The 13,563-nt window shown below is 45.1% G+C and overlaps 1 protein-coding gene across 1 annotated transcript; it reads right to left on the minus strand.

Moving 5' to 3' along the window:
- Positions 1-268: 268 nt before the first annotated feature.
- On the minus strand, positions 269-11,299 carry TSR2 (TSR2 ribosome maturation factor). The gene is made up of 5 exons (XM_075260673.1): positions 11,199-11,299; positions 7,994-8,084; positions 5,312-5,403; positions 1,584-1,754; positions 269-1,055 (listed from the first exon to the last, which is right to left on the minus strand). The coding sequence occupies exons 1-5, from the start codon at positions 11,277-11,279 to the stop codon at positions 903-905; spliced, it is 588 nt and encodes a 195-aa protein (XP_075116774.1). The 5' UTR covers positions 11,280-11,299; the 3' UTR covers positions 269-902.
- Between the last annotated feature and the right edge of the window lie 2,264 nt (positions 11,300-13,563).

Raw genomic sequence — 13,563 nt, forward strand, 5'->3', positions numbered from 1 at the left:
ATGGAAAAAAGAAGCGACATGCCCCTTCTTCCTGCGGATTACACGTCTGACTCAGCCATGGCATGAGACTACCTCCAAATTAGGCCCATTCATTCGGGCCTAATTCTGAGCGGGATTCTAGTGCACTGCATTGGCATTCTGTCGTGGCTAGCCGCGCGATACGTTTACACGCGGAATCCATTTTCCACCGTGTGAACATACCCTAACAGAGAACCAGAATCCAATCTTCATATGGCGAATTAGATTATACAGACGGCCAGGTTGTCCGTTATTAAGACAAAATAATCAGCTTTTTTTTTCCCTAGAAAGAGCACCACTTTTGTTAATAGGCCATGTCTGGTATTGCACCTTACTTCAAGTCACTTGAATTGGGATGAGACAGCCTACCACACAAAACCACAGGGCAAAATGGCGCTGTGTGGAAGGATCCAATAACAGAGAACCTCTTTTAACACCCGTGCAACAGATGTTGTTTAATACGATCATAAGGACAAGTCCATAAAAAAGTTGTTAAAATGTCCCAAAACTCATGAGAAATGTCTCTAATGAAGAGGGCTGGTATAACCTGGAAGAAGCTCTGCTCTGCCATATTATTTCATGTGTGACTAATAAGCCACATCCATGTAATGCCCCTTTCTGGTAGATCACAAGTACTACAGGACTATAAGCAGCTGTTACCTATCTGAGCATAATAATTACTATAAAGCAAATGCGCCCATTTAAAACGCCAAACCAATCCATAGTGCCCGCAGACAATTCATGATCGGGTCTGGTCTGCGCAAATGGTTGATCATGTCCTGAGTCTCTGCCACACTCATACAGTAGAGCTCATGTCCATTGTGCTTGGTAAAATGGTGCCACCTAGCTGTGCAATAGTGGAAGCTCTGATGTAAGGGTCCATATCACTTCTTTTTCCTGCGCACCACCGTCCAGCCATCAGCCTCCGGTTCCCCCTCCTCAGGATCCCCGCCGTGCCCACTAGACGCTGATGTACTCGGTGCTGTAGAAGTGGTTGAGGTAGAAGTAGTAGTTATATTCGTCTCACAGTCCATGGCCTGTAACAGAGGATAAGATATAAGGGGCTTTTAGATACCAGATCATAAGGTGAATCATGACACAGATTCTCCCTATATTAAGGGGGTTGTCTGGCCCCAAATCAAATTTTCATACTAACAACCTCAGTATGTGATCTGTCGGGGTCCGACACCTGGACCCAGCACAGATCAAGTGTTCTAGCAGCCATTGGATGTCAGAAGCTGCTAAAGGACTGATGGAGTGTGCAGCAAGTAATAGGAGCAGCAGCCCCATCCACTGCATAATGGTGGGACCGGTGAGCTCCAGCACCGCTCTTATTACTTTCCAGGCAGCCCCTTTAAATGTGTGCATTATTTGCTAAGTCCCATTATACTGCACCACTCTTTGCACCTCCTGTGGTCTGGAAACCAAGACATTTCTATCTCTGCGCTGTATAATATCAGAGCGTCACTAATACAGTAGTGATGGCAGTACTACAACAAGGGGTTAATAGCTGGGAGTCCTCACTCACTGCCGCCATATAAAAGGAGCCCTGTATGTCCTCCTACCTCGTCGTCTTCATCAGTGCCGCTCTCCTCCTCGTCCTCTGCCGCTTTCACTTGCTGTACATTGGCTTTAACATTATATTTCTTCTGAGACAACTGCGCAATTTTCTCTCTCACGCTGGCGGTGTCGCCATGTTTATACTGGGAGTAGAGCACGCAGAGCTGCTGGGAAATCTGCAATGAGAGGTCACAGACACTACATGGTGATACAGTCTCATAATCTGGAATTATCTCGTAGTCTCAGAACAAAGATTGCTGTTTCTCTGAGAGAGAACAAGAACAGCGTCTCATATGCCCCATGTGAATGGATCTGTAGCTACGGATGCTGCCACTCCATTCAAATCTATGGGACTGGCAGAGATAGCCACGCAAAATCATCTGGTTCACAGCTTTTGTGGCTGTATGTCTGCGCCATAGTGAAAAACTGCTAACAGGTCCTATACCTGTCCATACTTGCAGATCTGCCCCTTCGTTTCACTGTATGGGTCTGTAAAAATCATAGGTCACCCATGCTGTTTCTACTGTCCCATACACTGCACATGGTCGTAGGCACGAGGCCTAAGTGGTTGTGCCATTACAGAAACAGGATAATGGCTGGGGCTCTGACCACTGAGACCCCCAGCTATCATGAGAACAGGGCCCGAAGGTCCCCCTGAAGCCTCCATGTCAAAGACTCACCAGTGTGCTTGCGTGGCTGGTACGCCATTCAGATCAGTGGAGATGCTGGTACTGTAATATCTGGTGGCGCCAATGGAGGACTGGTCACACAAGCGCACTTGTACTTCACAAGGAGGCTTCAGGGGGATTTTCAGGCCCCCATTTTCCAAGTTGCTGGGGGTCGCAGTGGTTTGACCCCCAATGACCTGATACTCATCCTGTGGATAGGGAAAAAGTGTCTGTAATGGCACAACCCCTTTAAGGCAAAGGTCTCCAACCTGTGGCACAACTACAGCAGCCAACATGAACGGCCAGCTGGAGAACTCTGCATTAAGATATTGAGGGCAGGCGCCAAAAATCATCAGTCAATAGCAGCAGAATCTCTCTCTTTGCAGAAAATAATACAAATTATATGGATCTGCTAGTTCTGTCATCTATCATATATTTAGACTAGACCAGTAGGTTCACCTACGGCACGAGGTCATTAACAATAAGTAACTGCTCCTATAGGGAGTGGCCCGCCCTGTTTGCCCAATATAGAAACAGAAAGAAGCTACTATATGACATTGCAGATCTTCCCATACTGGTCTGACGGGAACCTAATATAACCTTCTGAGCACTGGAGGATTCTGGGAAAGCTTTGTTATGTCAGTAAAGTTTAATCATTGTCTAATGGAAAGTTACACAAGCCCATAGTCCCTTGCAAAGTGGAGTGCTAAAGGCTTAATAAGTCTCCACACACCTATATGGTGGTCTCTCCCCAAGGAGTGACGATACCCCCTTAACAAGTCTAATACTTCATGCTGCAAAATCTCACCATTTTCAAGGACCTGTTTGCTGTCAGTGAATGGAAGCACAACAGGTTACACTATAAACAGTGGGCTCTCTGTTCAGTAAGATATGATCTGGGGGGATTATTTAGTAATAATTTACTTACAAGTTCCCAGGGATCGTGGCTATGTCACAACCCCTGGGTCATGTGATTTGAAGCATTGCTCCACCCCTGCCTCCCTAGATTTCACTGGTAATTGGGGGCTGGATGCAGATTATAGTAAAGGTAGCCCCATAGCACAGGTAATTAATAATTAATCGCCCGTGAGATCAGAGAAAAAACAGGCAGAGCAACCCAAAAAGGATGGGGGGGAATGAGAGAAGGAGTAGTAAACTACTGCATCGGATCACCTGACCTGAAGGTCGTGAAGTCGCCAGAACACCCGGGTCCATCATAAGAGATCCCTGAGACCACATAAGTAGTTGAACAAACACCTTTCACATAAAGTTTATCAGAAAGTTGGGAAATATAAAACCTAAAAATGTTTTAGAAGCATGCTGCAAAACAGTCTAAAATATCATAAAATTTGCTAATATCCTTTAAGAAAGGTGCCCTGATGTAAAGATTTTAGCATCTGTCCGGGGTCCCAGGAGGGAAGAGCATTCTTGTGCTAAAGTCAATGCAGCAGTGGAGCCAGCGGAGGTCCCAGAGATGGCGCTAACAACTTTACATCAGGCACCTTTCTTACTTCTATAGGAATAGAGTAGCACCAATGAATTCATCCATTTACAAAACGGATTGGCTGAGATGGAAGTACCTCTTACGCTGCGTTCACACCAGCGTTCGGGTCTCTGTTCTGAGGTTTCCATCTCCTGCATGCAAGAAGACAGAAACCTGATAGACCGAGTCCGGCGGTGAGCGTTTTATGCTCTCCGCAGCAAAACCGTTTTTTTTTTAAACCGGACACAGAGTCCGGCAGGTCCGATTCTGTGTCCGGTTAAAAAAAAAAAAAAAAAAAAACAGTTTCCCCATGGAGAGCAAAAAACGCTCACCGGCGCTCATGGCCGGACACTTTCGAAACCCATTCATTTGAATGGGTTTGAAAAATGCCTGCAGGTTTCCGTCTCCTGCCCAGTTTCATGAAGGAAACGGAAACCCGCATAACGCAGACCCCGGGCGCAGATGTGAACAAGCCCTTAAAAGTATATTACTGTACAATGTTTTTTTATAGTCTCATTTAAAGGGATTCTACCATTAAAATCAAATCTTTTGTTCCTAACACGTAGGAATAGCCTAAAGAAAGGCTATTCATCTCCTAACTTTAGATGTCTTCTCCGCGCCGCCGTTACGTAGAAATCCCAGTTTTGCAAATGAGTTATCTTGCAGCACTGGGGGGCGGGCCCCAGTGCTCAAACAGCACTGGGGGCGTCCCCAATGCTGCCAGAGAACACTCCAGCGCCACCTCCATCTTCTTCAGGAACAGGTCTTCTTCACGTCTTCTTCTGGGGGTTAGCTTCAAACTTCTAGGCCTCTGGCCTAAAGCAAAGCCGACTGCACATGTCCGCCGGCCACAAGAAAATGCCGCTTACACAGTATTGTAAGCGGCCATTTTCTTGTGGCCAGCAGGCATGCGCAGTCGGCTCCCCGAGGCCTAGAAGTTTGAAGCCAACCCCGGAAGAAGACACGAAGAAGATGGAGGTGGTGCTGGAGAGTTCTCCCGCAGTATTGGGGATGCACCCAGTGCTGTTTGAGCGCTGGGGCCCGCCCCCAAGTGTTGCGAGAGAACTCATTTGCATAACGGCAAAAAACGGGATTTCTATGGAACGGTGGCGCGGAGAAGACATCTAACAGTAGGAGACGAATAGCCTTTCTTAAGGCTATTCCTACGTGTTTAGGGACAAAAAAATAGATTTTAATGGTAGAATCCCTTTAAAGGGGCATTCAAGTAATTCTAAATCATCCTACAGGATACTGAATAACTCTTTGGTCGGTGGTTTGACTACTGAGACCTCCACCAATCATGCGAACAAAGGTCCCATGTGCCCCATATGAATGGAGTGACAGGTTAAGCATGTGCACTGCCGCTGTACTCATTGCTAAAGGACTGACTGAGACAGCAGAGTACAGCGCACGTGTGACTTGTCACTTCCTCCTGTTTGTCGTGACTGGTGGGAGTTTCACGGATTACCACTGGCGATAACCTTGTTATTGCTGGAATATCTAAGACATCTTTTCATTTCAGGGTCCCTGTAGATCTGATTCCAGTCTAAATATGAACTGTTGAACAACTTGTTAAACTTACCATAGATAAACTTCCATCTTCCACCATGGTATCAAACTCATCGTTCATGATGCCATGCAGGGTGTCCTCCACCTCATACTGCTCCAAGTCCGCTGAAAGTGAGACAAAGCAATTACCCAAGGTATGTACCTTAAAGGGATACTCCACCCTAATGAACAAACTTGGAGATGTTGGTAATTTATTTATAAGAGCCTTGAGTGCATAAGAGTGTAGAGTTCTGTTTAGGCAATTCAAGTGTAATGACGGCACATACATTAAGATAGGCTAAGTGTCTAATGTGTGTGGGGGTGCCAGTCTCCGCCAAAGAAAGCAAGGATCAGGCATGTTATATTTTAACATGTCTAATCCTTTCTTTTCACTGAAGATAAGCGGTCACCAGAGATGGCTGGCAGCAGCTTACCCTCTTCTTCCTATTGAGAACACATGCACAATCGGCTGAGCCAAGTGTGCATGTGCATGGGGGGGTGTCAGGAGCGATTGCCATTGGAGAACAGTCATCTCAGGCTGGTATTACACGACCGTATTGAACGTACGCTCCGCAAGTTGCTGATCGGCAACATAGACTCCGCAGATGTCCGTGTCCTGCTGCACTCGCCCATAGAGTTCTATGGGCGAGTCCGTGCAGTGCCGCAATTCACTGTCATTACGGACATCCTATTAATATTATAAATGTGAAAGTTTGTGGATGTTCGGATGTTTGTTCCTCAATCACGGAAAAACCGCTCGACCGATTTGGCTGAAATTTTCCACAAACATAGTTAATACACCCGATTGCGCAATAGGCTACTTTTCGTCACAATAGTGCACATACGTTTGTGCCAGGACCTCCACAAAACCCAAACTCACACCACCATCTCTGCAATCTCACACACTTTGGACCATAGCAAGCCACAAAATTCATATTGCCCTCTACAGCTTAGCCCCTAACCCCACACAATCTCATATACATATACTTTACCACTTTGCCCCTCACCTTAACGATACTCCAGGAGGCGCTCTATAACGCTCCGGAGCAGCCATGTTTGCCGACCCCCACCGCTCTGACAATCCGCGACACCGCCCACCCATGTCAATACCCCTAGGCGGTCTAATAAATGCAAAAAAAAAAGTTTAAAAAAAGTAAAAAAAATATAAAAAAATAAATAAAAAGGATTAAAAATTCAAATCACCCCCCTTTCCCTAGAACACATATAAAAGTAGTTAAAAAACTGTGAAACACATACATGTTAGGTATCCCCACGTCCGAAATCGCCCGCTGTACAAAGATATACAAATATTTTTCCTGTTCGGTAAACACCGTAGCGGGAAAAATGGTCAAAAGTGCCAAACCGCCATTTTTTCACTGTTTTGATTCTGATAAAAATTTGAATAAAAAGTGATCAAAGCAATAACATTTCCCAAAAATGGTAGAAGTACAAAGTACACCCGGTCCCGGAAAAAAAGACGCCCTATACATCCCCGTACACGGACGTATAAAAAAGTTACGGCTGTCGGAACATGGCGACTTTTCAAAAAATAATTTTTTTTAAACAGTTTTGGATTTTTTTTAAGGGGTCAAAATGTAAATAAAACCATATAAATTTGGTATCCCCGGAATCGTAACGAAACACAGAATACAGGGGACATGTCATTTTGGTTGCACAGTGAACGCCGTAAAACCAAAGCCCGTAAGAAAGTCACAGAAATGCATTTTTTCTTCAAATCCAACCCATTCTGAATTTTTTCCCTGCTTCTCAGTACATTATATAGAATAATTAATGGCGGCATCATGAAGAAAAATTTGTCCCAGGAAAAATTAAGACCTCATATGGCTCTGGGAGCGGAGAAATAAAAAAGTTATGGGGTTTAGAAGGAGGGGAGTCAAAAACGAAAATCAAAAAATGCCACCGGCGGGAAAGGGTTAACTTCAAATACTTCTGTCCCAAAGTCACTATGTAAAGTTTCTCACAACACCGTATAGCAGCTCAAATACAAAGTAACGTCAACACAAAAGTCTCACGTATTCTCTGAATTACAGAAAAAACAAGATACAAACTTACATTTCATATCCCATACCTTATACACACTACGAAAACCTTACCCATGCCTGTATATACCCACTTCTACAATCACCGCAGACGAAGTCGCGGGTACCAGCTAGTGTGCTATAAATTGCGGACCACGGTTGCGGCCCGGCAACACCACAGATAAAATATCCGGTGGTGTAAGAGGCCACATTGAAAACCCTCAATTACTGACTTACATTACAGCCGTGTAGGACCAGCCTAAAGCTTAAGTTTTTTTGTATTAATGAAGCTCTTTGGGTGCTAAAGTGGAATTGTCAAGGTTTGGATAAAACAGGGAGATAAACAGAGCCATAAGAAGATATGTAAGTAACACCTTATCTGCTTGTTGACAGTTTCCAAGTATTACATACTAACGGAAGTAACGGAAAATTGCTAAAAAAAAAATTTGGATCTTCAACAGTACAGAAACCATTAGCTGTGTCCATAATTTGCACAGTCTATGACTATGTTTTTTTGTACCAGAAAACAAAACGTCCCATTCTCTTGATCAGTGCGTTCTAGAACTTACTGTATGGTATAGATCTTTAAGAAAGCAACAAGACCACACACAATGTAAATATATATATATATATATATATATATATATATATATATATATATATATAAGGAGACTTACAATTTGTGTGGAAATACTCATGCACCGCCCCCACCATCCATTGTGCCTTTTCCTGCACATGAGGGCCTCCAAATCCATTCTCAACAGCGATCTGTCAACATAAAAGGATAGTAATGGTTACTTTCTGCAGTAATGGACTCCAATGTATGTAACCACCCACCATACATACCAAAAAAGGTCTAGTGTAGTCTACAGGCTATGTGAGCTCTGGTCACCTAGCACAACAACTTTTCATCAGGTTATCAGTGTGTGATCTGTAGGGGTCTGACACCCGGACCCTGCACAGATCAGATGTTGCAGAATCCTCTGGGTGCCGGAAGCTGCTATGGGACAAGCAGCTAGGCAATATACAATGTACAGCACTGTGTATGGTATTCAGTGAAGACTGTCTCAGTGACCACCATTCCCCTACGTGTGGCTATAACTACACACGTGGTCACAGGAGGTTCTATACAACCACTCCATACCCCCCCCCCCCAGACAAAGTGACAACATACTGCACAAGAATACGCTTTAGGATGATACCCATGTGAAATCACATGCTCTTTTTCTAGGTTTCAGCAGTTTCCCATGTGTCAGCAGCAGACACTGTAAAATTATAGGCCGCAACTTTGTAAGAGATAATGGCCGTGACTCACCCAGATCCTCATGTCCCAGTTTCCAACACCACCAAGTATTGTAAAGGGCACGTGGCTAAAAATATGTTTGTGGCTAGTAACAATACATGCCTGTGACGGTGAGGAGACACCGGGGACTTCAAATGTAGCACAAACCCATTATCACAGCACTAAGTATGTGTCAGCCGCTACTGCTGAAGAATAATTCACCCCATACCGGGCAATTATTGCAGAGCTGGCCATATACATGTCAGGTTGCCCTAAGTTTTATGAGATTTTCCAGGATACTGATCCTTAGCCTGTTTTGGGAAGTATAAAACAACAGACTCAAGGCTTCAGCCCCTTCCCTTTTGTTGTTTATTGTGTTATCGCGAGAGCCTGAACTGCACCTTCTTGACTGTCTTGTTTTCTGGGCCTGGACCCTGGTTAACCTTGCAAGATGGTGTCACACAGCTTCCCGTTTTGTTCCATCCTTTGTTACTTTTTGATGTTATACACTTTAAAACTTTAATAAAAGTTGATTAAACCTAAAACAACAGACATTGTACATCCTGGTCTGTGTACCATCCATGTGTCAACAAGAATAAGTAAAAAATGGATTCTTTTATTTTTAAGAATCATCTAGTGATGTATGTGTGTCCTCTGTGTGCTGTCTGTTTTTTTTATTTTTCATGGACCAATAGAATAGAATAGAATGGCTGAGGTGAGTAAAGAAAAAAAAAATACAGCAATGTTTTTGGAATGTGGGAGGAAACCTGCAAGGAAAGACTACTAACCACTGAGCCACCTTTGCATAAATCTGGCGGATAGACCGGGCCTTCACTAGCACTCTAGCCACTTATTTATTATGTGTATCACTGATTTGTCGCCTTTTGTCACTGTTTGTGAAGGAGAAGGGGTGCAGATAGCCTTTCTGGATCCCTCCCGACGTCTAGAGGTAGGATGGAGTTGCTTCCTCCCTGAGTTTTGGTTCACCTCTGCTTTTGTGAGGGTGAATATAGTTGCAGGCTCTGGGAGTACTCTTGGGGGTCAGAACCCTTGAGGAAACCAGAGCAAGTAGCCTGAAAATTACCATTCAGATTACCATTTTTTTTTAGTGGCACTCCCATTGTTTTCGTGCACTGGGTGTAATGTTAGAACAGTTATAGGGCCTTCAAAAAAAAAAACAGAAAAAAAAAAACCCTATTCTTTCCAGCTTCACAGTAAATAGTATGTAATATTAAGGGGATTCTACCATTAAAAACCTTTTTTCTGTGGATAAGATGTCGGAATAGCCTTTAGAAAGGCTATTCGTCTCTTACCTTTACATGTGATCTCCGCCGTGCCGTTCCTTAGAATACCGTTTTTTACCGATATGTAAATTAGTTCTCTTGCGGCAATGGGGGCGGGCCCCAGCGCTGAAAATGCGATGAGGGCATCCCCACTTCTGCTTGAGAACAGGATCCTGAGACGCCTCTATCTTTGGCTGGATCCTCCCCTTCTTTCCTCGACTTTCTTCGGCAGCGTCACCTCCGACGCCTGTGCAGTTGGCTCTACCAATGATACACTAGTAGAGCCGACTGCGCATGTGCGCAATTGCAGCCTTGGAACTATGGCCACTGGCCAGCATGCGCAGTCGACTCTACTAGTGTCTCACTGGCAGAGCCAACTGCACAGGCGTCGGAGGTGACGCCGCCGAAAAAAGACGAGGAAAGAAGGGGAGGATCCAGCAGAAGATAGAGACGTCGCAGGATCCTGTTCTCGAACAGCAGCGGGGACGCCCTCATTGCATTTTCAGCGCCCGAGCCCGCCCCTATCGCTGCCAAAGAACTAATTGACATACCGGTAAAAAACGGTATTTCTAAGGAACGGCGCAGCGGAGATCACATCTAAAGGTAAGAGACAAATAGCCTTTCTAAAGGCTATTCCGATGTCTTATCCACAGAAAAAAAGGTTTTTAATGGTAGAATCCCTTTAAATAGTGCCACTATAGTCTGCATTTGGGTTCCTATTCAGAAAGTCTGCTCCCCCTCCCCCAAACAGAAATCTATATGCATTAAAAAGCACTTACCTAAGGAAACCCATGGAACCCATAGACTATAATGGGGTCCATGTGGTTTCCACAGTAAACATGCGGAGAGAAAAGTCCTGAGCAGCACTTCTCTTTCCGCATGCTTCGTACAGAAACCCCACAGACCCCATCATAGTCTATGGGTTCCACGGGTTTCCATAGGTAATCGCTTTTTTTTTTTTTTTTTTTTTACATGCATATAGGTTTCCGTTTGGTGGGGGGGGACCCAAACAAACAAAACAAAACTGAAAAAAAGGGTTAACTATAAGAACATCCATTATGTCAGTCTAGTAGCCTTCTTATATTTTTAGGATTATCTATAGACCCCCATCCAGCTTTCCCCTCACCAGACTAGGACAATCTTCTATGGAGCACAAAGCTGCAGAACACCCAGCTGTACACCCACATATACTGGCCTATACAGTGTATATACTGAACCCTGACTGGCACGACATGCTGTCCCATCAACCTGACACTATATGGGAACCATTTAAGGATTAAACCTCTACCAGTCAGTCCCTCAGCCCTGAGGAGGTACCTGCAGCACCGGCCAGCTCCCCAGCACCGCCTGCACTGCTTCATAAAACAGCCCACGTGAATCCGAGCTGCGCGCCGCCATGACACCTCTGCTGCAGTGACCAGGGGAGATCGCCGAGCGCAGGCTGAGAACGCACAGGGCACGTCATCGAAAACCGGAAACATCGATCAGTATAGCGTTGAGTGGAGAGGGTAGACTACACTGTTTCCATGGCGACACAGCCACGACTAGTCAAATCCGTCTCCACGTTGCGCTGTAAACAAGATGACTTCTTTTTGATAGTTACTCATTTGGTTTGCAAAATAAGAAGCTTTTCCTAAAACCGTCCACAGCTTGTTACATAGGGACACGTCATGGCTGCTCATTGCCTCACACATTCATTTATTTCTGCTGCATTGACTATCTGTGACTGACAATAATCGCAGCTAGGCAATAGCAATAATAGTCATATGGCAAATTTGGCCTTGGCTCACATTGTGCAACCACAGGGTTCTATTTTGCCCTCTGACCCCTTCACCTTTGTAAGTGGAGTCGCACGACTACACCAGGGTGCCATGACTGCGACTTCTAGTCCAAGCACTGATGGAGAAATCGCAGTCGTAGTGCACACAGGCTCGCAATAGAACTCATGTTACAGTACTTACCTTGGTGACAAAGTCGCAGGATGACACAGCAATGGGAGGAATTGCTGCCAAGGTCGCACAGTTTTGGCAGTTTTTGGGTCATAAGCTTGCATTAGTTGTGATGGAAGTGACACAATGGGGCAGATCCATGACCAAAGCAGAGGATAATAGGGCAGATCACGCTGCGGTGTATATAGAGGATAATGGAGAAGATCATGCTGCGGTGTGTATAGAGGATAATAGGGCAGATCACGCTGCGGTGTATATAGAGGATAATGGAGAAGATCATGCTGTTGTGTCTATAGAGGATAATAGGGCAGATCACGCTACAATGTGTAGAAAGAATAATGGGGAAGATCATACTGCGGTGTGTATAGAGGATAACATGGGGCAGAACACGCTGCGGTGTGTATAGAGGATAATGGGGAATATCACCCTGTGGGGTGTATAGAGGATAATAGGGCAGATCACGCTGCGGGGTGTATAGAGGATAATGGCGAATATCACCCTGCGTGTGTAGAAAGAATAATGGGGAAGATCATACTGCGGTGTGTATAGAGGATAACATGGGCAGAACACGCTGCGGTGTGTATAGAGGATAATAGGGCAGATCACGCTGCGGGGTGTATAGAGGATAACATGGGGCAGAACACGCTGCGGTGTGTATAGAGGATAATGGGGCATATCATACTGTAGGGTGTATAGAGGATAAAATGGGGCGAGTCACAATGCCAGCTATAAAGTGGGATTCCCCAGGTGTATAGAGGGATTTCCCCATCCCCTTGATAAATGTTGTGGATAACAGATCCGTCATTTTGTACAGTCTCTCCCGTCCCCTATTGAATTCAGAACCAAGTATACATTCCTAGAACAGTTGTGCCTGGGTGCATGGCCCCTATGTCACTCCTTAGCTACCATCTACAAACTCCCAATAGAACCCCCGCCTGATGATGTCCTCACTTCATGCTGAGGTTGGAGGCTGACCTTAACTTGTCTCTCACTCATTCCCAAAGAAAGCGCATATTCTGTCTCACGCATGTAACATCGATCAGCTCGCATTATCAGGAGGCCAGTTTTACACTCCTGTCCCGGGGGTGTTGTGTCAACTCAAGATTGCATGCTCTTCTCCCGAAAAGGTTCCATCAATATGCTGGAGGTGTGCGGTGGAGGAAGGCACCATGATACACATTTTTGGTCTTATAGCGCTTTATCCCCCTTCTGGGACAAGGTTAAGAGGATTATTTCTCAAGTTACTGAGACTTCTCACCATTTGGGCCCTGCTCTGTACCTCCTCCATCATTGCGAGTCCTCAATGCATATCTATAAGCACTCCTTTCTTCGATTTGTAATCCTTGAAACTCGGGAATGTATCCTGCAGTTTGTAAGCAAACTGTACACCTCCCCCCCCCCCCCCCCCGTCCCCCGTCCCCACCCTCTGGATTTGAAGGTCAATGAGATTATGTGTATGGAGAACCTTACCTTTTCCCTGGATGACACTGTCAAAACTTTTAACAAAACCTGGATTTACTGGATGGAATTCCAACATACCAGTGAATATCAGACACTTCTCAGGCCTATGCCTCCCCCGTAGACCTATAGTGGGTGCTATATACCTATATCTGATGTGTCTCTTACTTAGGACTATTTTTGACTATCTGGCCTTGCTCCTTGTGGAGTCCTATTGCTCTTTCTGATGAAGAATTTTCAATTGTTTGCACCCCTGGGGTCCCCCTGGACCCAGA

This window comes from Leptodactylus fuscus, chromosome 11, assembly GCF_031893055.1.
Source record: "Leptodactylus fuscus isolate aLepFus1 chromosome 11, aLepFus1.hap2, whole genome shotgun sequence".
NCBI classification, from domain to species: domain Eukaryota; kingdom Metazoa; phylum Chordata; class Amphibia; order Anura; family Leptodactylidae; genus Leptodactylus; species Leptodactylus fuscus.

Bases quoted from the DNA above. Each gene is read 5' to 3' on its own strand.
- TSR2 (XM_075260673.1), bottom strand. From the start codon at position 11,279: ATGGCGGCGCGCAGCTCGGATTCACGTGGGCTGTTTTATGAAGCAGTG. The intron at 5,404-7,993 runs GTAAGTCTCCTT...TCTCACTTTCAG, and splicing joins TGAGTATTTCCACACAAATT to CGGACTTGGAGCAGTATGAG. The intron at 1,056-1,583 runs GTAGGAGGACAT...CCTCTGTTACAG, and splicing joins GCACTGATGAAGACGACGAG to GCCATGGACTGTGAGACGAA.